The sequence below is a fragment of the Monomorium pharaonis genome, chromosome 8 (genome assembly GCF_013373865.1).
Source record: "Monomorium pharaonis isolate MP-MQ-018 chromosome 8, ASM1337386v2, whole genome shotgun sequence".
In the NCBI taxonomy this organism is placed as follows: domain Eukaryota; kingdom Metazoa; phylum Arthropoda; class Insecta; order Hymenoptera; family Formicidae; genus Monomorium; species Monomorium pharaonis.
Window position 1 is genome coordinate 10,357,448 of NC_050474.1, and position 26,381 is coordinate 10,383,828.

Here is a 26,381-nt window from a genome sequence, read left to right on the forward strand (position 1 = left end):
CAGGAGCAGCACAATTTCTCCTCCTTCTCCTAGTGTAGTACAATTAGCACCTACTCAGCGTTATGCCACGTTCTACAATATGAACCATTCCAAACGTGGTTTAGCTCTCATATTCAATCATGAATTTTTCACTATTTCACATCTGAAACCTCGCTGCGGCACAAACGTTGATTGTGAAAATTTAATTATGACACTGAAAAATCTTGGTTTTGAAGTAAATGATTACCACAATTTAACTCATAAAGATATAGTAAAACAATTGGAAAGAGGTAAGTTGTATACTTGGATCACATATTTATCTTTTTTTAAATAAATATTTTGTGCTTAAAAGATATTTATCAAAAAGTATAGAAAGATAAATATAGTAGAAATATTATTTATTAATGAAGAAATTTCTTTTACAGTTGCGGAAATGGATCATTCCGAACATGATTGTTTGGTGATAGCTGTATTAAGCCATGGCGAACTTGGGCTGCTTTATGCTCATGATATCGCATACAAGGCAGATTCTTTGTGGCATTATTTCACTGCCGATAGGTGTCAGAGTCTTGCTGGCAAACCTAAATTATTCTTTATACAAGCTTGCCAGGGCGATAAATTGGATCCAGGCATTAATCTTAAAGAGCGTACCGAAACTGATGGAAACCTTGTCCCGACATTTCGTATTCCTACTCAAGCAGACTTTCTCATCGCCTATTCAACCATCCCAGGTATTGTTATCTATACTATTTGAAACATTATGTAAGGAGATGGATCAAAATGAGAGTCTAACTTTGCGAATTTGTGTGAAAAAAAACAAATAGAGAAGTATTTGACTCCATTGTGGAGATCATATTTCTCTCTATTTGACATTATTTAAATTCTATTAAAAAATGATACGTCATCGTATTCAAGTTTTCCTAAATATTTTAAATTTTATTATAAGTAAATAAACTTATAGATTTTATTATATTTTATTTATTATAATAACATTTTTAAAAACGCATGACCATTATCTTGAAAACGGCTTTATCGATTCTAATTTTATACATTTTTTTAAGATAGTGTTTGATGAAGGAATTTTTTTATAATACTGTTTTTGTCGTACTTATTACAGCCAAAAAACAAAAAATGTATAATAAAAAATCATTATGTTGATTTTGACCAAGTTAAAATTAAAATTTACATTTTTTAGGAGTAGAGTTGTATATTCCGTAAAGGAAATTATTATATCTCGTATTTATGATACGCATGTCATCATTTAACAAGGCTGTAATGAATTATGATAATGAGTATCAATTTTATTTCCGTATGGTAATTTGTTGATTACTGTATATTAAAAGCTTGGTTTAGCATTTTACATATTTAATATAATTTTTGTAATAATATTATAAAACGTTTATGTCTAAGTATTGTATTTATAATAATATGAAATTCTTTTTTTTTTTTTGTACAAGCGCAATATTTTAAAAAGCAGCTGTGTCATGTCTGATAGTATACCTAGATCTATATTTAAATTTTATAAAGTTTGTTCCTTGCTTGATGATTTTTATGAAAGCAGCAATGTTTAAGCACCGTAAACATTGTTTTTAAAAATATTATTTGAGAAAACTTAAGAAAGTTGCGATATTTTATATTATTTTTTAATAACTAAAACATATCAATAATAATTAAATTAAAGAAGGTTGTTAAAAAAGAATCGATTTTGGCTTCTAAAGTAAAAGGAATAGCGTTTTTGTAGACTTTGACTTTTTGATACGATAATAGTATATACATTGTGTAACAAATGTGGGAATTGGGCTATTGCCCATGCAATGTAGGGTGTGGACGCACAAGCCAAAGGCAAGTTGCACGTACTATTTTTGTTACAAGTGCGTTGAAAGTGGCAGAGGTGAGAGCGAATTCAGGGAGAAGGCAGTGGGACGAACCCCACTGCGAATAAAAAGAAAATTTTAATTTAAAAATTTTTAATGTTTTTTTGTAATAAATAAAATATATATTTAGTAATATTTATCTTTATTGTATATATTCAAATATTTTTATTTTTATTGCAAAAGATTCTTTTTCGCTATTTCAAGTATTATGACAGGTAATTATTTCTAACCACAGCTCCACCTCCAAATGGGATGAAATTTTTTGTAATAACTTTTTATGTTTAGAGAGTAATTTAAATAACATGTAATTTTAAGTCGGGGGGGGAGGGGACTACAACAAAAAAATTTACAAACAAAACACAAATTTTAAAATGCCATTGTGTGCTTTCCAGCAAACCATATAGAGTTATTAACAATAGTAGTAATGTACCGTAAACCAGGAAACCTAATAAGAAGACAAGAGTGGAAACAGTTCCTAGCACAATTCGCTAAACAAAAAAATATAATAATCACTGGAGACTTTAACGCACACAGTATAGTGTGTAATTGCAAGAATACAGATACTAATGGAACCATACTAGCAGATATAACATGGGACGCGGATATGATCATAATTAATTCAAACACTAAGAGCTACGTGGGAGATCATAATAAAGCTAGTTCAAACTTGGACCTAATAATAACTTCCCTAAACATGATAGATAAAATTGACTATGAACAAGAAGGTGACACGTGGAACTTCAGATCAGCATCCCATTAATATTAAAATAGGTATGTCAACAGAAAGATATATAAAGAAGTCAAATAGAATTACAAGAAAAAACACTGATTGGAAGGAGTATGGCAAAAAAATGTTGGAATGGTTCAAGACGAATCTAAACTGGAGAAAGAAAGAGCCAATGAAATTATATTATAGCCTGGTGAAAGAAATGTTAAACGCGCTACCAAAAAAAAGTCACTGAACAACAACTTTAAAAAAACAAAGGAAAAGGATGAACAAAATAACAAGCAAAATGATAACAGGAACCGACAGAAAGGCAGCACAGAAAATAAAAGAAAATCAAGTCAAAAACCATGGTAGGACGAAGAATGTAAAGAGTGCATAGAAAATAGAAAAAGAGCACTTAAACAGTTCTACAAAACTCAGATTATGCATGACTTTATAGAATTCCAAAAGGCAAAAGCTTAAGCAAAAAAAGAGGATGGCCCTTTATAACTTTATTGCAAGCATTAACAAGAACATAAGTATGAAATACGTATGGAATAGACTTAGAATACTCCGCAACTCCCGTAAAACGCGCTACCAAAAAAAAGCCACTGAACAACAACCCTCAAAAAACAAAGGAAAAGGATGAACAAAATAACAAACAAAATGATAACAGGAATCGACATCAATTGGAATAAGTGGTAGAACAAAAACAGAAATGAAACGATTATAGCCAAAATGCAAGAATATGCTCCAAGCTGGACAGAAGTTAGAAAAATATATCAAAGAGCACAAGAAAGAAAATCTTAACGAAAGTATCAAGGTAGAAGAACTAAAAAGAGCATTAAAGAAGGGGAAAAAACAATCAGCGCCAGGATTAGACCATGTGGAATATTCGATGTTAAAAGAATTACCGAGAGAACTGGAAGAGGTACTTACATTTATTTTTAACAAAATTTTCGAGGGAGAAATGGAAATCCCAGATGAATGGAAAAAGTATCAAGTTATATTCATTGATAAGCAGGACAAGGAGGATGTAAGACCAATCTCACTGTCATCATGCATGAGAAAAACGTACGAAAGAATAATAGCTGAAAGGCTCAACTGGTGGGCAGAAACTAACGAGGTATATGACAAACAACAGGCAGGCTTCAGAAGAGAAAAATCGTGCCTGAACAACTTGATGAAGTTAACAACACATATAAACACGCATAAATTAAGAAATAGAAATACCTTGGTAGCATTGATAGATATATCTTCGGCCTACGATAATGTGCTGTATGATGTTATGATCAATAAATTACTGGAAGAAAGATGCCCAAACAAGATAATAAACTCTATTAACGAATTACTATATGAAAGAATCGTTGATTTTACCACAAAGGATGGTAACATAAGAAGAAAAGTTAACAAAAGGTTACCACAAGGGGCTGTCCTAAGCCCGTTATTGTATAATATATACACAAATAAAATCACGAGTACAATTCCGAAAGAGGTGAAACAAGTCCAATTTGCAGACGACGTGGCTATATTTTGCAGCGAAAAATACCTTACGAGAATAAAACTAATAGAGAGTGCTTTAGAAGACACACAAGAGGAATTAGATAAAATCGGGCTAAAGATAAATCCTTGCAAGACCAAAATAATTGAATTTAATAAACAAGGAATAACAGACAAAACAGTAAGGATTAAATTTGAAAACGAAGAAATAAAACTATCATCAGAAGCAAAATTCCTTGGCATATGGATGGATACAAAATTAAGCTTTGACAAACAATGTAACGTAATAAGAGATAAAGCAAGAATAGCAAATAATATATTAAAATATGCAAATAAGGTATCGAGAGGAATGGAGGTAAATACAGCGCTCCTACTATATAGAAGTTTAGTTAGTACGAGCCACAATAGAATATGGAATCACACACACACATTACATACTAAAATTTTCTTGAATTAAATAAATATTGTTTATAAGTTTTCAAACATTTAATAAAATCATATATTTGTAAATCTACACGGAGAAAATTTTATAGTAAAATTATGTATGATTTATTATTTATGATAGTAACCACGAACTGTAAGAAGAAATTTCAGAGAATTATATCATATAAGTAGTGTAAATATTATCGTAATTTGATGAAGAACACAATAAAAATTTTCATAATTCCTCAGCACGCGTTTACTACTTACCATAGTAATTTTTACCACAAAGTTTTTTCCGTGTATTATAAGTCTATCACAAGGATTAATTTTATTAAAAATATAAATATCTTCGTTATTTAATTTTTAATTAAGAATATAAAGTTGAAACAAACATTTTATTTGGTTGTTATTTCCATTTTAATCGATAAAATTTTCTAATGTTGTTTAAAGAAGGATAAATTTGTTTTTGAGCACATGATAATAACTTCTTTTAAAATTTATGATAGTTTACGACATTTAAGACTATCACCAAAAAAATTTTTTTATAAAAAATAATCATTATTTATTAAAAAGAATAAATTTAGTAATTGCTTTTTTAAGCATTAGAACTGATATTTTTTTGTACACATGTATGTACACATTGTGCGTAGCCATTGCCGCTTGTTGTAACAACTCCCCCCGCGCGCCTAGCAATCTCAAGGTTCAAGCGCTAGGGAGGGGCGGTCGGGCGCTCGGCGTGCTTGCATTTGCCGGTAAGCCGGGCTAATACAGAAAATTTTACAAGTCTATAACTCGTTAACTATTGCGAAAATGGAAAAACGATGAGGATTTTATGTTCAGCTTAATGCGTTCTACCTGCTTATAAAAATTGCATAAATTTTTACCAAACACCCTGTATATATATATATGTGTGTGTGTGTGTAATATCTTGTATTAATATTAAAAATAGAAAATGCCGAATTGTGTAGCTTTTAGATGCTATAATACATCAAAAAAAGGTGCAATAATGCATATGTTTCCACAAGCTTTAGAACGTCGAAAAATATGGATAGAAAATGAAATAAGACTTGAAATGAAACTGAAATAAGACTTGAATAAGACTTGAAATTTGCTGCCTTTACATGCTATGAAACGGAAAATGGCGACTTCCGTTACATTGGCACAACTCTCCTTATAGAAACTCTAGAAAGGGAAGAATTGGACCATTTCATATTTAGTTGCAACATCTATGACGAAGCAAGAATGAACTTGAACCTAACGGACGAGCTGAATAAAGTAGGAGCGAGTAAGCCAGAAAGCGTCTGGAGCTGATTAAAAAAAAGAGGAATTAAGCACACTCAAAGTAATTTACCAATTCATAAAGTCCACTGGAAGAATTATATAGAAAGAGGCAAGAGACATCCTGCATAGTTAAGAGGCATACGTGCCATATATCTATCATAGATCTGGCACATTAAACTCCCCCCCCCCCCCAAAAAAGAATACTACGCGTGCTACTTCTTTTTGTCACTTCTTGTGTACTTCTTATGGACACGAAAAGGTTAGAAATGACCACGCATGCTTATGTGTGTGTGTATTCGATATGCCGAAATGTGGCTCTTATGTCCCATGGAGCGGATTACGCGGAAGCGGAATCAGCGGATCACTAATCACGGGATTGTTCTAATAGAATCTTTTCAAAAATTTCGTCGAAACAGTCCCGTGATTGGTGATCCGCTCGTTCCGCTTCTGCGTAATCCGCTCTATGGGACATAAGGGCCATATTTCGGCGTAATGAAAGCAGCGGAATATCTGTGATTGGTTGCAGAGTTCAATACGACCGATACGCGCAATACGCGCCATGAGACGTCACCCTGAGTTCTTTTTTCATTTACTGTACTTAAAAAGTACAGAGCGCTGAAGTTTTAGCTGGGTGATAACCACCCAGTGTGTATGCGAAGGGTTAATATTAAAAAGTAACGGAAAGAGTAACGAATCGTTATTTTTTAAGTAACGATAATGGTAACTAGTTACATTTTTTACTCGGTAATGATTAACGGTAACTGATTATTTTTTAAAAGTAACTTTTCCGTTCCTGATGAGAGAATTGGTCCGTGGGAAATTACTTTTCAAACGGAAGAGGTCTTGGATTAATCGCTCCGGGATTAATGACGTCATAAAAAAGCCAATCACAGCCATTCTTCTGAAGAATGGAATAACTGTGATTGGCCATTTCTAAAAGAATAAGAATCTGAGATGCGTTAACTCAACTCAGTTTTGTCCGATCAAAAACACCATAAAAAATGGGTACAATTTCTTATAATATCAAACTTTTTATGTAAAATTTATTTCTTACAAATCTTTATTTTGAAATTACAGAGAAAAAAAAACTACTGTTATAATGGGTTAATATTTTAATTTGTTGATTAATCAATTACATTTTACGCAAACACAACTTTGTAAAAGCGAATTTAGAAACTTGCTTTATGTGTTTGATTCACACAAATTTTTTCCACAATTTTTAAATGATTTTTTGCCTAACTTCTTGTAAAATATAAAAAAATCTGAAGCATGCTTAAAGTTTGGGTAGTGATCTTTTGTGAATCAAGAACATTTTTTTATTGATAGGTTATTATTCCTGGAGAAATACTAGCCGCGGATCATGGTTCATGCAAGCATTGTGCATGGAATTGCGCGACAACGGCACTCGTTATGACCTACTGACTCTGCTGACGTTCGTATGCCAACGCGTCGCCTTGGATTTTGAGTCAAATACACCAGATAACATGGCCATGCATCAGCAGAAACAAATTCCATGTATTACTACCATGCTGACGCGTTTGGTAAAATTTATTCCAAAGAATGGGATTGTATAGCTTGTAGGATAAAAGAAATTATTACATCTTGCATTTATGTATTTACGATATGCAAGGCCATATCATTTAACAAAGCAAATGATGCAAATATCAATTTTATTCATGTGCCGCAGTTTGCTACTATGATCGCCGTATATTAAGCACTAGACTTAACATTTTACATATTTAATATAAAGAAAAAAATTATATTGTTATAAATAAAATAATTGCACTAGGATATAAACGTTTTATAAAATTATTGTGAAATAATATTACAATAATTTTACATTTTACAATAATTTTATAAAATGTTTATGTCCCAATGCAAGTATTTTATTTATAACAATAAGAAATAATTTTTTTACTTTAGATAACAAACAGATTTTTATACATAAGGTTTTTTATAAAAGTATTGTTTGTATTTTTTTTTTGCTCACGTTATTTGTTCTTTCTGTATCTTCTAAGGAAAAAATGATTATTACTGCCAAAATATTTTTTTTCTATATTTTCTATATATTCTACAGTTTTTATTCATATATCTCTGTACAACAAAAAGCATATTGTAATGAAAATAACATAAGTTTTATATTATAAAATGCTGTAGTAAATTTTTTTATTTGAAAAAGAATTTCAGAAGCAACACCATATTGCTTGTGACATTACATTTCATATATGAAACATGACATTTCTTATTTCATACAATTAATGTACATGTATAGTAAGTACAAGAATTATTGACTGCAAAAAAAATATATATTATATATAATAAGTCTGTTCTTTATTACTGCTAGACTGCACTTATAAAAAGTAAACTTTCTTTCTTATTTTGGTTGAATTTCAAATGGGATAAATGGTCCAATTATTAACAGTGCCGCAAATGTTAGAAATTCGATCTTACATAAATATTTTTTGAATATTTAAATTATATTAATACATAATTATATTTAATTTCAATTTTTATGTTTTTGAGTTTTCAATTATCTTAAGTGATTGATCTTTTGAAACTACCTATATATTACGTATCTCAAAAAAGTGATAAGTCGATTTTATTTTTCGAATAATAACATTGGCTTTCAATCAGAAAAAGTGAGATAAGTAAATTGAATTAAAATTTAAAAATATTTAATTTAAATTTAAAAATGACAAAATCGAAAAAGAAGTGCAACATAACACCGTAATAAAATTAATATCTATGTTACTTCTAAAGAATTCGAAATAACCAATTTGTGATTGGTTTTAAGTTAATTTATGATTCATACTGTCGTAAATAATTTTAAAGTTTGCAATTTTTTTTGTTGAACAATATTGTGTTTTTGTGTAGCTTTTCTTTGATATATATTTCATTTTTAATGTAATAAATACATAATTTTGTTGTAAAGAATAAACATAATATTCTTAATTACATTTTTTAGTAATATAAATATAAGATTTATATGAAAAATATTACAATATTTGATATGTACTACAGTAGGATCAATGTTACATATGAACATAATATTTTTTAATTATATATATTATATATATAACTATCCTAATCTTTATAATTGTATACATATGTACACACACACACACACACACACACACACTTTTTTCTACAGTGTTCAGTAACTGGAAAGAAAATTTAAAAAATAATTCTTATTTAAAAGATATTAAAAGCCAAGAATAATAAAACTGCGATTAAGAATTTTGGTCTTTTAGTTATCTAAACATTTAAATATTCATGTACTTTATTTGTAACGTTTATATTTTATACATTAAATACTTAAACATTTATAATTAAAAATAAACTTTTATTATTTATCATTTTCTCGTCTTATAGTTCTTATTCTCGTCATTTATGACTATGTCGCTATTTTAAATGCAGATCTTCGACTAAGAAGCCAGGAACCTTAAATTTTCTTTTTGTTTCCGAACATCTATAGGTGCATATGTTTTATACCAAATTAGTAAAAGCACTGTGTGCATTCTTTGCAGTAAGTAATAATTTAGACATACAAAGTAATGTTTAACATTCTACTTTACAGTACGGGATGTTTACTATTGAAAAAAACGTTGAAATTTTTAGGGAATTTATTCTTTAGCTGTGAAAATCATGAATTTTATTGATACACACATGCGCATACACGCACACACATACACACACACACACACTTTCTCTCAGGAAAATTTGGGGGATTTTAAATTTCAATTCTATTTTTCTTTTGATAAAATTCTTTGATCATTTTTCTTTGATAATTCAAAATTAATTTGTAATGATATTATAATCCACGTATATTCTCTCTTGTAACTCGCGAGTGTTTATTCAAAAAAAATTATCAACAAAAGATGATATATTATTTTAAATTTACGTTTAATTCTTTCAAACTCCATACTTTTAGTGAATTCATGTTATTGCGGACAGATCATTATGTGCTATATTTATTATAGTTTATATTATTTCTTTTTAATACTTTTTAATACTCAAATTTAATAGTTAAAATGTAATTGGATTTTCTTTGTGATTGTATAAAAGACCATAAAGAAGATCTTGACTAATGAAATTACTAATATTACTGTATACAATCTCGGATAGGAAGATTTTGCAAACATTGCACAATAATGACATTAAACATTGTGCTAAGATGATTCACCATAACTCAACAGTTTTGTCAGAATATAATTCTTAAATAATATTTGTTAAAGATTAGACAAATATTGAAACATAAATATTTTGCAATTATTTCAGCATTTCAAATTATCACATTATAATCTTCAATATTTTCACAATATAATGCAGCAATAATAATGTGCAATATTTACAGCATTTAATCTTCAATATTTAATTCAAAATTAATATTAAAAGGTATTACAATGAATTTAACACAAATATCGCTTATTCACTAGACATCTAATAAAGATTTAAAAAGAGGCACTTTGACAGATTAGTTGCGTCCGTTGAAGAGTTAAGTATCTCATTGATAGTAATAGCGGTCAGAAACTTTTAAATCATTCCTACATTATAATGCACAAATATTGAAACATGCAATATTACACATTCCATGTTTCAATATTTGTTGATCATAATTGGGGAATAATTTGAGTCTTTTGTGCACAATTATATTTCTAAATATTTTAAACATGTTACGACTGAAATATTTTTCTCAATTATTGCACAATTTATTTCTAAATTTAATTTTGCAAATGTGCTGTTAAGATGATTCGCCATATCGCTTTTGTTATGCCAACATATTATTTCAAAATTTAATTGCGTAAACATTTATTAATGTTTTATAAGAGATTAATGTTTCTACATCTATTTTCTCAACTATGCCCTCATAATGACGGATTATAAATCTTTTACAATTCTTTTGTTATACAATTTTATAAATCTTTTCCTATCGGGGATATTCCGAATTGGCTTTACGGAATTGAAAATCCTTATATATATTTATACATTTAAAACATATACTTTAAATATGTAAAAGACTATTCAATTTTGTAAAGCCAATCCAGAGAATTTTTTTATATGTAATGTCAGTAATTCTGTCAGTTTAGAATTCAAAGTATAATAGAATAAATTAATTTCAAAGTTACATTAAAAAATTGTTTAATCTTCTCAAATTGAATAAAATTTCTAGACAATTCAGAAATTCTTTGATAAAATTTGAGTAAACGCTAATAACTATGATCTGCCTGAAATAAAGTAATTGTAATTGCCATAAGCTGTAAGTAGTAATATTAGCTTGTTACAAAAACCAAATTAAGAATAAAAAATATGAGATAAGTCGAATTGTAATTAGACTAATTGTAAGATACGTTACCTTGCCTGCAGATACCAAGATTGGACAGAGATCATCCCAGTAAATACCGATTAACCGAGTGACATAATATTAATAATTTCTCCACTCGTCAATATACATGTAACATAACATATGTTAAGTATATTACATGTCACGTACGTAACAGTTATATATTATTTTTAACTATATATATACGTACGTACGTACGTACGTGTGTGTGTGTGTGTGTGTGTGTGTGTGTGTGTGCGTGCGTGCGTGCGTGCGTGCGTGCGTGCGTGCGTGCGTGCGTGCGTGCGTGCGTGCGTGCGTGCGTGCGTGCGTGCGTGCGTGCGTGCGTGCGTGCGTGCGTGCGTGCGTGCGTGCGTGCGTGCGTGCGTGCGTGCGTGCGTGCGTGCGTGCGTGCGTGCGTGCGTGCGTGCGTGCGTGCGTGTGTGTGTGTGTGTGTGTGTGTGCATCATTCTGTGTATAATGGAGTAAGAAATTATAATATTGATGTTATGCTCTTAGTTAGTATCTACTGGGTGTTGTTTCACTAATTTAAGCATATTAAGATAAAGGTTTGAGAAAAATGGATTAATTAACATTACAGCTAAGATTGTTGTATTTACAAGAGAAACGGTAACAAAATTTTTACGATGCGTGATATAAAGTCTTTCATAGTGCAAGTAATAAAATTTATATGCCTTATGCGCAACACAGGTCTGCAAAATTAAGAGTCTTGAATGTTTAAGTTTTGATATTTCCTACATAATTTTTTATGCTGAATCCGAATCCGCCTGCAGAAATTGCTCTATCACGCCAAGATTTTGAGATATTTGAGGTAAATGTGTCAAATATAACGTTTTTGGTAAAAAATTTTTCTCGATTTTGGATTTGGGACAGTGCATGTATCACTTGCTGTTAAATTTCAATTTGTAATATATTTGACGATGCTGCTTTTCCGCGATACTGATGGTTCTCTCCCTTGACACACTTTGTGTTGTGGGAGTTGTAATTTGACAGTTCTGTCAAATTAGCAAATGATAATTTGTATAGATGGCAATTTATTTTTAAAAGGTAAAAAAATTTAAATAGCGCGTGCGAAGCAATTTTGGATTTGGGACTATATGTATCACTTGCTGTAAAAGGGTTAAATTTCAATTTGTAATATATTTGACGAAAAAAATCATATTGGAAGGGCGCTCTAAACTGCATTTTGAACGTAAAAAGAGCCATATTTTTTGATACAGTTATTAGAATTTTCAAAAATAATTCTGGACTTGCTACAATAAGTAAACAAAAGGGCATAGCAGAATAAGTATGTGTGTGCTGCCCCCGCACGGATTTGATTGAGATTTTTACAAAAAGTTGGCATTGATGTGAGATTAAATTTCCTCAAGTATTATATCTGAAAAATAATTTTTATAGGAGTTACGGAAAAAAAAAGAAAAATAAAAAAGTTTTCTCGAAAACGGCTGAATCAATTTTGATTTAAAAAAAAAAAAAAAAATGTTATGTGTTTCAACCCCATAATGTTATAAAAAAATACGGATTTTTTTTCCAAAAAATACAGGTAAAAAAATTATCAAAATTTTTTTGAATTTTTTTTCTATGGAATCCAGATGGGATACTATCACCATTTTTTGTAGAAAAAATCTATGACTTTCCTAGTATGAAATATTTAAGTTTCAAAATGATTGGAAGGGTACTACATATATAAACATAAATAAATGTATATATATATATATATATATATATATATATATATATATATATATTTCATTATTTATATACATATATATATAATGTATATGTATATATTATTAAATATATATACAGGGTGATTGGTTGTAAACGTTTCCACCTTATAAAAGATAAAAAGCATTGAGATAAGTGCAACGAATGGGAAACAATTAGAATCGACTACATAAAGTTTTGAGAAAAATTGCTAAGATGTACGAATAAACGCGCAGTGGAAAAGCATCGAAGGCCGCAATCACCCTGTATATACATTATCCAAACAAAATTATTTTTTTAAAAAGGTAAAAAAAGGCCGAATGTACGGTTTTTCTTTAAGGAAAAAAATCACATTCTAGATAATACTTTTGATCAAATTTAATCTAAGTGATATATACCTTTATGGTTGGAAAATATCACATTTATTTACACATTACATATATCAGGATAATACTTTTTATCAAATTCCACTAAAATAATACATATATGAATGATATATAAATATATATATATATATATATGTATATATATATATATGTATATATATATATATATGTATATATATATATATATATATATATATATATATATATATATATGTACAACACACATTAACTTTTTTACAAAAATTATGATATCAAAATATTTTGTGCCAATTATAATAATGAAAATATTTATATGAACTAAAACATCTACTCTGTTACTATTCTTTGACCAATATTTATAATTAAGGTATTAACTTCTTTACAAGGATGGTATGGAGAAGGATAATTTGTTGATATTTGTTAATTGAATTTTATCTAAAGTATCATCTTAGATTTTTGTAATATACAACAATCTATTTTTTTAAAAAGGTAATTTTGTTTGGATAATGTATATACAGGCTGATTGAGGCCCACGATACCCGTCCACTGCACATTTATTCGCATATCTTACAGTAATTTTTCTCAAAACTTTATGTAGTCGATTCTGATTGTTTCCCATTCGTTGTACTTATCTCAATATTTTTTATTTTTTTAAAAGGTTTGTACGTTTACAACTAATCCTGTACATATATTTAATAATATATACATATACATTATGTATATATGTATATAAATGAAATATATACATACATTTTTTTATGTTTATATGTGTAGTACCCCTCCGATCATTTTGAAACTTAAATATGTCATACTAGGGAAGTCATAAATTTTTTTCTACAAAAAATGGTGATAATACCCCATTTGGATCCCATAGAAAAAATTCAAAAACATTTTAACAATTTTTTGATTTGTATTTTAAAAAAAAAAATTCCGTAATTTCTTTATAACGTTGTGGGGTTGAAACCCATAACATAATTTTTTTTTAATCAAAATCGGTTCAGCCGTTTTCAAGAAAAATTTTTTTTCGATTTTTCTTTTCCTTATAACTCCTATAAAAATTATTTTTTAGATATAATACTTGAGGAAATTTAATCTCACATCAATGTCAACTTTTTGTAAAAATCTCAATCAAATCCGTGCGGGGACGGCACACACATGTTTATCCTGCTATGCTCTTTGTCAGAAAAGCTTTTTTTGATATATTTAATCTTAAAATCCTAACATAATGAAAAAATTCTGAGATCGGATTCAGAGTCAACATGAAAAAATACATCTTAAATGATTCTTCAATCTTAATTAACCGAACCTTGCAGAACCTGTGTAATTGTTTGATAACTACGATTAAACTGTAAGGCCGGTATTCTTAACTGAATCTTATTCCAAGATTGTCTCAAGCAATATCTTAAGATGTTAATACGGCTCTGTGATTGGCTGATGGCATCTTAAGACAGTACTTAAGATGATCTTAATATAAGACCCAACTATGAACAAGATCTGTAGATGAACAACGGGAAGGGAAGGAAGGTCTTCGCATGAGCGCCATTTAGGATCTACGAAGTGTATGTGAGAGTGTGTGTTGTACGAGATGAGTGAGTGAGTAGTAGTAAAAATGGAAGATGGAGAAGGCGGAATTGATGTATCGTATTGACCTCACCATGTTGGCGGCCAAATGTGTAAATATGAATGCGAAGACCTTCCTTCCCGTCGTTCATCTACAGATCTTGATTATGAATACCGGCCTAAGACTATTAGTATATGTTAGACGTTAACTTTGTAGATAATTGTGCTGGTTTATTTAGGTGTACATTATTCAGAGCGCTGCGAGTAGCGATCTGAAGCTCCACGCGAAGCTGGTCAAGTTACATAAAATTTGTTAATGACACTATAATTATTACTATAAACTTATATTATTAATACTGGGGTTTTCCCTGGTCACAACTTAATAGCTTAAATTAATTTGTTCTGCAGCGGCTCAGCTAGGCTAACGTTGTTCTCGACAAATTGTTCTATACTATTTTACTCAGGGACCGGTAAATTCTTCCTTCTCAAATTCTCCCCTCCCTGCAAGGAAACAGCGAGCCGCTTTCACGCATGCAAAGCGTGACTTTATGTTCGCAGTCACAAGTAAAATCTCAACATCCCGCCCACCATTAATGACAATTAATCTTTACAATTTTATGATAGGCATGGATGCATTGCCGCGTCGGATACAGGAAGTTTACACAATTTGTTGATGGATCGCTTACAGGTTCCATTTGCTGTTTTCAGAGTTACGACACGCACTTTATTGTCAGTTCCCTTATGGGTTTCTATAACCCTTCCTAATTTCCATCTTAATGGTGGCGCGTTGTTATCTTGAATCATAACAATATCATTGATTAACAAATTATTTCGCTCGCTAGTCCATTTAGTCTTACCCTGCAGAGAGGTTAAATACTCTCTACTCCACCGTTTCCAAAAATCTTGCGCAATTCTCTGAACCGCCTGCCAGCGATCGAGTCGGTTAATTGGCACATCGGTCACATCGATGTCCGGAAGAGCAACCAGCGGACCACCTATCAAAAAATGTCCTGGTGTAAGAGGTTGAAGATCCGCGGCTGTCGATGGCATCCGGCAAATCGGACGCGAATTCAAACATGCCTCAACCTGTGTTAATGCTGTACTTAACTCCTCGAACGTTAATAAACTTTCTCCGATGACACGCTTTAAGTGAAATTTGCACGACTTCACGCCGGCCTCCCATAGTCCTCCCATGTGAGGAGATGACGGAGGAATAAAATTCCAATCCACATTATTCGGAATGCAAAATTCATCCATTATTTCACGATTTTCCTTTTCGACTAACTGATACATCTCGGTAAGCTCGCCTTTCGCCCCGACGAAATTTGTTGCGTTATCACAATAGATCCGCTGAGGGTAACCCCGACGTCCGGCGAAACGTCTCAAAGCGGCTACAAAGGACGCCGAACTAAGATCGCTGACCGCCTCGAGATGCATTGCTTTGGTTGTAAAGCATACAAATAGTGAGATATAAGATTTGTTCGTTTTTCTTCCACGGCCGCGATTGAGTAGCGTTGTAATAGGCCCGGCAAAATCTACTCCGATTACAAAAAACGGTCGTTTTGGCGTTACTCGGTCCGCGGGCAATTGTCCCATAACTTGCGATAACAGCCTTGGTTTATTGCGGGAGCAAGTTATGCAATTATGCACAATCCCCCTTGCGATGTTTTTTCCCTTGAGTGGCCAATACTTCTCTCGAATCGAATATAATAATGCTTGTGGACCTATATGCATCAATCTTCGGTGTTCTCTCTCAAATAACATTTGCGTAAATTTATTATTCGACGGTAAAACAATTGGATGTTTAGTTTCAAATGGTAACTGTGAATTCTGAATCCTACCGCCCACCCTGAGGACTCCCCTTTCATCCACAAAGGGACTAAGCGATAGTAAATTGCTACTAGTTGTAATTGGCTTTCTCGCTACTAATTTAGCCGTCGCGTCGGCAAAATGAGTTTTTTGTATCGCTATAATTAACAACAGGTGCGCGTCACGAATCTCGGCTGTGGAGATGTGTCCAAACTTACGTTCATCATGCTTCAATCGCGCGTTGCGTCCGAATCTGACTATCCATGCCAAGACTCGTTCGACCCTAGATAAGGAAGAGTGACCTCTCAGCAAGGAATCTATGACGGAAGTTTCATCGCCGGTGCTCACGAAAACTCGATTAACCGACTTCTGTTCTGACTGGATAAATTCTTCATCCTCCTTGGTAAGACCTAGCGACTGTGCTTCTCGCTGTTTACAATCCGCAAAACGCGACAGCCAATTCGGACCCTCCCACCAAATTTTACTCTGTCTTAAAGTCGTCAAGTCAGTACCTCTTGAAATTAGATCCGCGGGATTTTCACCTCCGTCGACGTGATGCCAATACTCGGGCCGAAGAACCGACTGTATTTCGGCTGTTCGATTGGAAACGAATGTTTTTTGACGCGACGGATCGCCGGCGATCCACGCAAGAGCTATCGTAGAGTCGCTCCATGCATGCACTTCGTCGAGCTTGATCTTGATGGCTCGTTTCACACCCTGAAGCAATCTAACCAGGACAACAGCGCCACACAATTCGAGCCTCGGCAATGTAATGGTCTTACTTTTGACCGGTGCCACACGCGATTTTGAACATAACAAAAGGGAACTCGATCCACCGTTGCCATCGCTCGACTGCAAGTAAATGCAAGCTCCATAAGCTTTCATTGACGCGTCGCAAAATGCATGTAAACGGAAGCGCATCGCATTGGGGCATTGAATGACTCTGCGCGGTACGCGGATCGAACCGACCCCACGCACATCCTCCACATACGCATCCCATGCCTTACGAAGATTGTCTGTCAATGGTTCGTCCCAGTCCAAATCCGACACCCACGTTTCCTGCATAATTAGTTTTGCTCGAGTCAATATAGGACCGACCATCCCAAGCGGATCAAACAATCTTGAAATCGTTGAGAGAACCTCACGCTTAGTTGAAACGGGACTCTTCACAAAATCCATTGAAAATTGAAACATGTCCGCCTTCGGACACCAATTTAATCCTAACGTCTTTATAGTGCCCGACTCGATCGCTAGCGCTGACGACTCCTCCGCTCGATTGTTCGCTCGCAAGTCTCGTATTAATTTTTCGCTATTTGTACGCCATTTGTGAGGCCTAAATCCTCCCTTATTCAGCAATGCCTCAAGCTGTGCAACTAGCTCTACCGCTTGATTTTCGCAATCGACTCCCGTTATGATATCATCAATGTATAGATCATTCAATAATACTCCTGATGCATTGCTGAATTGAGCACCTTCGTCCCTCGCCAACTGCTGCACGCAACGAACAGCCAAGAATGGCGCGCATGCCTGACCATAGGTAACTGTATTTAGTCTATATTCGCCTATCGGGTCGCTCGGAGAAAAACGCCATAAAATTCTTTGATAGTCGCGATCATTTGAATGTAACAATATTTGCCGATACATTTTTTGTAAATCTGCGGTAATCGCGACGGCCGGCATACGAAAACGCATAACAATGTCGATTATGCTATCCTGTAAGGTTGCTCCTACCATTAATGTGTCATTTAGCGAAATACCGGAAGTGGTTTTTGCGGATGCGTCGAATACCACTCGTAGTTTTGTTGTTAGACTTGACTCGCGCACCACGCCGTGATGCGGTAAATATACTGCGTTCGAAGCATTGTCGGTTTCACAAATAGACATGTGATTTAAGTTAACGTATTCGCGCATAAACTCGGCATATCGATCGCGAAATTCTGGATTTCTCTGAAATTTACGTTCTAAATACTCTAATCGTTTCACTGCGATGTCTCTCGATCGACCCAACAGACGCTTGTTTTCACGAAAGGGCAGTCGCACGACAAACCGTCCGGACAACGCGTCTCGACTTGTTGTGTTTATGAAATGATTTTCACAGCTTTCTTCTTCCCTAGATAATCGCTTCTTGTTATCGCGGTATTCTTCCAATTCCCAAAATCTCTTTATCGTATCCTCGATCGATTCCTGCTGAATTAATAAACACCCTTGATCGCTCGGCCACGGACGATCGGTCGCACGACTGACGATCAAATGTGATGGCACTGAGCCCGCGATAATCCATCCGAACTTTGTGCTCTGCAAAATCGGCAAACCGTTACCGAGCTCAATTCTCCCGTGGTCTAACAACTGCAAAAAGAATTCGCCACCAATAAGTGCATCGATCTGACCCGGCTTGAAAAATAACGGATCAGCTAATTTAAGATTTTCAGGAATTAATAACTTTGATGATTGGATTGAGAACGACGGCAGATTCTTAGTCACTTGAGGAACTACTAAACAATATAAATTTAAATTGAAATTTGACATTCGCGAACTGATTGAAAGTCTACAACCGTGATTTATCGTACATTTCATATCGCTCAGCCCACTGATATGTTCTTGAATGTTATCTAAATTCAAATTCAATCTCCTGCATGCTGCAGACGTGACAAAATTGAGCTCGCTCGCGCTATCTAATAATACTCGCAATTTAAGATCGCCGCTCGCCGTTGCAACATTCACGATGGCCGTTGCCATTAAGATACGCTTACGCTGGTCCTTAACACGCCGATGGTATGCACCTTCAGATGATCTAAGGTCGATCGTCCTCAACCTGCCCTCGGTACTCGCCATCGAGCAAAGCGTGGCACCAACGGATGCCTCGCTCGAATCCTCTGATGAACTCCTCGTCAACTCCGCCGATGAACCGAGTGGTCCTCTCTTTATGTGACATAGCGTATTGTGCCGCTCGCCGCATTCCCTACAGGAACTGGACCTGCAATGTCTAGAGAAATGATCCGGTCGCAGGCAATTCAGACAAAGTCGCAACCGCTTGATTTCCTTGATTCGATCCTCGACAGACAAATTCAAGAAACCCGCACAACCGTAAATGAGATGCTGTCCTTGACAAAGATAACATCTTCCTTCCCGCGTTGTTGTTGCCAGTGCCGCATTGTTTCGTACCTTCGTGCTTGTTCGCTGTTTGTCCGAATTGTCCTTGCCGACACTGTTTCTTGACGTGCCAGTCTCGCTATCATCAGCCGCCCGTCGCAACAGCTGGCTATGCCGCCGAAGAAATTCCATCATTGTACTTGTCGTTATGTTTTCCTTATCCTCAATATGTTCTTCCCAGCGTCTTCTAGTCGTGCTGTCCAAGTTCTTCTCGATGAGAAAAATTATTATATCTCCCCATTGGTCTGTGGGAAGCTTCATTGCTTGCAATACTCGCAAATGTTTTTGCACGTGATCCACCAATTCCTGTATCGTGTCCGCCGATTCTTGCCTTATTTTAGGTAGCTCGTTTAGTAAGCATTGCATGTGTCGTTTCTTGATACCCTTTTTGTCGTCGTATCGTTCCCTTAATAATTCCCAGGCAATGAAATAATTGTCTCCAGAGATTTCGATGGACTCAATAATCTTAGCCGCTGAACCGCTCAATGATCCGACAAGATATTGATGTTTCTGCACGTCGGATAACTCGCTGTCATGAATCAGTGTCTTGAATGTGTCGGAGTATCTCTTCCACTCCTCTATATTTCCATCGAATGTTGGTAATTTCATTGTTGGTAATTTTACATGAGCTTCTCGTACGGACGTGCTTGACTGCGTGTTCACTCTTTCCAGCAATTGACCTTGATGCTCCAGTGTGCGCGCCAGCGTTTCATTGTCATTACGCTCAGCTAATTTTTGTATTAGATTTGCTTGTTGTTCCAAGATTTGCATTATTTTTGTATCGCCTGCTGAACCGCGTGTGCCGCTGACCGACGGTTCCCCCGACCGTGGCTTGAGCTTGTCCAATAATTGTGCTAAGGCTGCTTTAGTGCTGTAATATCGTTCATCGAATTCATTGTCTTCGGCCTGATCAGCAGGATCGGCCTCGTCAATGGTCAGGATTTGCTCTGATATTCCTTGGAATCTTGCGTATATTTCTTCCACAGCCTGAAGACGTGCTGTGACCTCCTCGGGCGCTGTCTCAGTCGTGGCCTTGATGATGAAGTTTCTGATGGTAGTCATTTTTCCCTTCAGCAAACTTCGCTGCTTCCGGAGTTTTTCCATACTCATTTTGAAGTTTAAAGTTGACTGTACTGTATCACTCGCTTCACTCGGTAATTTTTCTCTTGCTTATATTGAGAGCGCAAGGGAGCCAAGGACAGACCGCTCAACGCGTATCACGCCATTCGACGATGATCGGAAGTCAACCGATAACAACACCCCAACGGCGCGATTTGAAATTGTAAATTGATAATTGGTTAATTGTCTGATTTTACTCGTGAATAATCGTAAAAATCGTTAATGATTGTTGAATACAGTTGCTTATGAGTTTCGTAAGCTTGACCAGCATATATTCGTACCTGCATTTATCACGACCGCCTTTCCAATCGCGCACTCTATCCGGCTCGAAGGACCAATATGTTAGACGTTAACTTTGTAGATAATTGTGCTGGTTTATTTAGGTGTACATTATTCAGAGCGCTGCGAGTAGCGATCTGAAGCTCCACGCGAAGCTGGTCAAGTTACATAAAATTTGTTAATGACACTATAATTATTACTATAAACTTATATTATTAATACTGGGGTTTTCCCTGGTCACAACTTAATAGCTTAAATTAATTTGTTCTGCAGCGGCTCAGCTAGGCTAACGTTGTTCTCGACAAATTGTTCTATACTATTTTACTCAGGGACCGGTAAATTCTTCCTTCTCAAATTCTCCCCTCCCTGCAAGGAAACAGCGAGCCGCTTTCACGCATGCAAAGCGTGACTTTATGTTCGCAGTCACAAGTAAAATCTCAACAGTATATGAATGACACATATGATGTATGAATGTTTGGACATAGGTAAAAAAAATTTTAAGGAATTCTAAACTATAAAATACTAAAATTTTTCAAGAATAACTAATTGCGATTAAAAAATTATTTTTAATTATAAATATTTTAATATTTTAATTTTTATGTGAATATTTAAATTTTTAAATGTGAATTACAAAATCAAGAATAATAAAATTTAGTTGACTTCATTTTTTAAATTATAATAAACTGAAGGCAGATTAATTTTTCGATTAATTGGGTGGATCTCTTTATTTGTATGTAATTACATTACAGACGTTTTGATCAGTACTTTTGATCCTCAAGTGGAAGGATTTAAGTATTACATGAAAATGATCATTATGGAAACACTAATAAATCCGTAAGTTCATGCCTACAAATTACTGAATTCGTATACTAAAATGAAAAAAATAAAGGTGGCAAAAAATTTTATTACAATTGTTATAATTATTCTACATGCGCTCACAGACTTTTATGTTTTCAGAGTCAAGAATATAATATTTGGTTAAAAAAGTTAAAAATTGCGTCTTGTGAAAATTAAATCTATCAACACACTTAAATTATGTGAGTGTTGTATACTCTTGAGTGGTGACATTTCAACTGAGAATATGAAATGATAATAATCACAACAACGAGAGATAAACTAAATTATATTAACATAGTAAGAGTACTGTAAATACAGTTAAATTTTTAGTGTCCTTTTGTAAAATAATGTTATTTTATTTATAGTCTTATTATTCTTTTTAATGAAAAGCAATTTAGCTATCTCTTTAAAAAAATTTTTTTTGGTATGTAAAATTTATGGTTTAGATTATTTGAAATCATGGTTGTGTACTATGTGATGTTACCGATATTTACTGATCACTAAATAGTTACTTTCATACTTTTTAACATGTTGCAATAGTCTTTAACCCATGATTCTAACTATCTTGTTTATTCAATGTACAACATGTTGCAATTTATGCAGTCAAATTTATATGCAACGTCAGTTTTGCTTAAAATATTTAAGCAAAACTTTTATTTTTATCTTTTTCTATTAAGTTTTTTGAAACAGTGTAGAAAATGTTTAGGTCAAATTTCTTTACATTATGGCTGACATTTTCATTAATATCTTTAACCACTTCGTCGGCATTGACGCCATATGGCGCGGAAAATATGTGTGCCCCAGGAGGCATTGACGCCATATGATGCACATCGTTTATTTTTTAATTGGCTGGATCGATTTGCATGAAAATTGATATTCGAAGAATTTTTGTGTCGTTGAATATGAATCCAAGATCCAAACTCTAAAATTCAAAATGGCGGACCCAAAATAATCAAACTTTTCCGATTGTTATGAAAGCTGGTATCTAGGGGTTTTTTAGGTCGCTGAATACGAATCTAAAACTCCAAAATTCAAAATGGCGGACCCAACATGAACCAAAATTTAGCAATTCAAAAATCCCTGTATTATGAATTTTATCCAAATAAATAAATTAAAATATTTTCGGTCCGCCATATTAGATCCGATATTTTGAATTTTAAAATTCTGATGTCTGATTTGTAATCAGCGACCCCGAAAGCTTTTAGATACAAAATATCTTTGAATTGCGATTACTTTTTTTTCTTGCCCACAGGGGCACGAACAGTGAAATTTTGCCTGCCGACGAAGTGGTTAATAAACGGTAATATAAGACATTTTTTGAGTCAAATTCCGTATTATTATTATTGTTGTTGTTGTTGTTGTTGTTGTTGTTGTTGTTGTTAATAGTCGATTTGCAAGAATTAACACAATTCCTAAATGAATTTAACCGTACATTAATATATTTATTGAAAATCTCTGTAAAAAAACAATTATTCTTTAAAAAACTTTATTAATATAATATTTATTTTGTGAAACTTTTCATCTGATAGTAAAATCGCGTGGTCAACTATATTAAAAATTACTGGAGAAATAATTTACATATCTTCCTGAGAACATGGGTTTGAGATTAGTAATACCAATTAGTAATCAGTTATTGTATCTAATAATAGTTGTGTTCATGGTGTAAAGATACAAGGTGAACCATTGCGCATGATGCCATGACGTCAGTATACGTCACGTATAAGTGAGCCAATAAAAAAAGGTCCAGAATGCAAGCACAAAATTAAAACATTGAATTAATTGCGTATTATTTGCATACACTTACAAGTCTTAAGTGTTTTTTATGTGAATTGTGGCTTTGCTTACAAGTCTATCGTGCACAGGAACACTCTGAAATATATACATAGATGCTTAATCTCTTTTGCTACATACATCTTATATAATACACAGCTATATTTTTTAGATCACTTACAGATCTTACAGTAGGTTTTTAATGTTGCTCATAGTTTTGGTTTTATTCAATAACGTAGGCTATCGCACAGGAACATTCTGATTATTGCACAAAAATACTATCGCCTGAGTAGGAAACGCTCAGGAACACTCCGATGTACTGAATGTAGCCATATTGGATTCTTGCATTCTGGGTCATTGCTGATTGGTTATTACTTTAGATTACTTTAGATTATTACTTTAGACTACTGCGCATCCACGGGAATGGTTCACCTGGTATTCTTACACCATGGTTGTGTTTAAAAAAATTAATAGAGTCGGTTACTTCCAATTCATATGTAACTTTTAGACAGAAATGATAGTTATTAAAAACGGCAACTGCAACTATCTTGTCAATGTTATTTTTTGGTAATGGATGATGTCATCTATGTATCTGTAGAACACACAAACATCGAATTCTTTTATACATTCATTTTCTAGATTATTTAATACAATATCTGTTAAAATTGGCGACGATGGGAATTCCACAGAACTGCCAACTTATTCATAGCATTGTCCGCTAAATTTAAAACTAGTAAATTCTAAAATTAATTCAATGGCGTGAGAGTAAATCGTGATAGTTCGATTTTAATGGATCTTAAAATTTACAATGAAAAGAATATAAAAGCATGAGAGATAATTAAAATGCTTTTTAATAAAAAGAATAAAACTATTAACTTGCAAAAGTAACTTACCTTCCACTTAAGGACCAAAAGCATTAGTCAAAACGTCCGTGATGTAATTGTATACAAATAAAGAGATCTGCCAGATTCATTAAAAAATTAATCTTCTTTGAGTTTATTATTTTTTCTGGCAACAAGTATTATTCACATACTCAATTATGATGTTTAAATATTCATGGATAGTGTTTACAAATATTTAAACATTTTTATTAAAAAATCTTAATTATTATGTTATTATTCTTGATTTTGTCTTATTATCAAGAATTCCTCCTTTAACCCTCAGGGTTTGGCTTGGCGAAATGGATTAGCGTAACCTAGAGCAATTTTGAAATGTGCGCCATTTTTTAACAGAGAGGTGGGGGAACTGGATACGGAGAGGAAAAAAACTTTGATATTCTAAGCATTAGGGTGATTTTACATGCGGCGTAACTTGCGTCGACCAATCACATTGTCTTTAACGTGCGCTAAGACGATTTTAGGAACACTTAACGCACGTTAAAGACAATGTGATTGGTCGACGCAAGTTACGCCACATGTAAAATCACTCTTAGGGCCCCCGCACAGACTTCTGCATAACACGAAATGCATAATGAATAAGAGAATTAATCAATCAGAGGTCTTTATTTCTATCCTGGGGAGGAAAATAGACGACTTTGATTGATTAATTAATGAACAAAAGGATTTTTGCATAACGTATAGTGCATGACGCATAAGAGAATTAATCAATCAGAGTCGTATATTTCCCTCTCCAGGATAGAAATAAAGACCTCTGATTGGTTAATTTTCTTATGCATTATGCATTTTGTATTATGCAGAAGTCTGCGCGAAGGCCCTTAATTCACCGCTTGGTGAAGCTACTGTGTTCTTAAGAACTGGGCATGAAGTAAGAATAAGGAGACTTATCTACATAGATTGAAAGGGTCACGAAAAATATTCCGTATATGTGGCCAGGTTTGCCGAATAGGATAAATTGGACCATTTCGTCGCTATCTTGAAATTTGTATACATATATAGTATTACGTTTAGTTGAGTTAGTAATGAGTAAGTGTGTGTGTGTATGTAGTGTTTGATACACACCCTTACTCATTACTAACTCAACGTAATACTATATATGCATACAAATTTCAAGATGGAGACGAAATGGTCCAAGTTATTCCATTCGGCAAACCTGGCCACATACGGAACATTTTTCGTGACTAACTTATTCACTCTACACTATAGAAGATACGTCTTCTTACTCTTACTTCGTGAAGTTGGGGTTCAATTCTGTACCGTCTACCGACAACTATCGGTGTCTTTACGCAGATATTTTATATGGCAAAAAACTTGCGCAACGATACTGATAGTTGTCGATAGGCGGTACAGAATTGAGCCTCTGTAGGCCTATTCTGTAACTCGTTAAGAAGTGTCGGTATCGTTATACTGTCGTTGCGCAGCTTTTTTACCATATAAAATATCTGCGTAACAACTGTATAACGATACCGATACCTCTTAACGAGTTACAGAATCGCACTACTGGGGCGCGATTCTGTAACTCGTTAAGAGGTGTCGGTATCGTTATACTGTCGTTGCGCAGCTTTTTTACCATATAAAATATCTGCGCAACAACTGTATAACGATACCGATACCTCTTAATAAGTTACAGAATAGGCCTAGGGCTGCTATTCCGTAATCACTTACCGACAACTATCGATGTCGTTAAGTGTCGTTGCGCATATTTTGTCATATCAAAATACGTACGCAAAGACACTCATCGATAGTTGTCGGTAAGTGGTTACGGAATAGCACCCCTGAAGGGCA

General features: G+C 33.7%; 2 protein-coding genes across 2 annotated transcripts in view; one reads left to right on the plus strand and one right to left on the minus strand.

The window, feature by feature from the left end:
• LOC105836709 (caspase-1) overlaps positions 1-11,333 on the plus strand; it is a 38,720-nt gene extending 27,387 nt beyond the window's left edge. The window contains exons 2-5 of the mRNA XM_036290999.1: positions 4-269; positions 405-710; positions 7,090-7,304; positions 11,128-11,333. Of these exons, the coding sequence (XP_036146892.1) occupies positions 4-269; positions 405-710; positions 7,090-7,304; positions 11,128-11,178 (838 nt within the window). The 3' untranslated portion in view covers positions 11,179-11,333. The remainder of the gene's footprint in view (positions 1-3; positions 270-404; positions 711-7,089; positions 7,305-11,127) is intronic.
• A 4,018-nt stretch (positions 11,334-15,351) lies between these two features.
• Positions 15,352-20,805, minus strand: LOC118646807. The gene has a single exon (XM_036290502.1). The coding sequence runs from the start codon at positions 20,803-20,805 to the stop codon at positions 15,352-15,354; it is 5,454 nt and encodes a 1,817-aa protein (XP_036146395.1).
• Between the last annotated feature and the right edge of the window lie 5,576 nt (positions 20,806-26,381).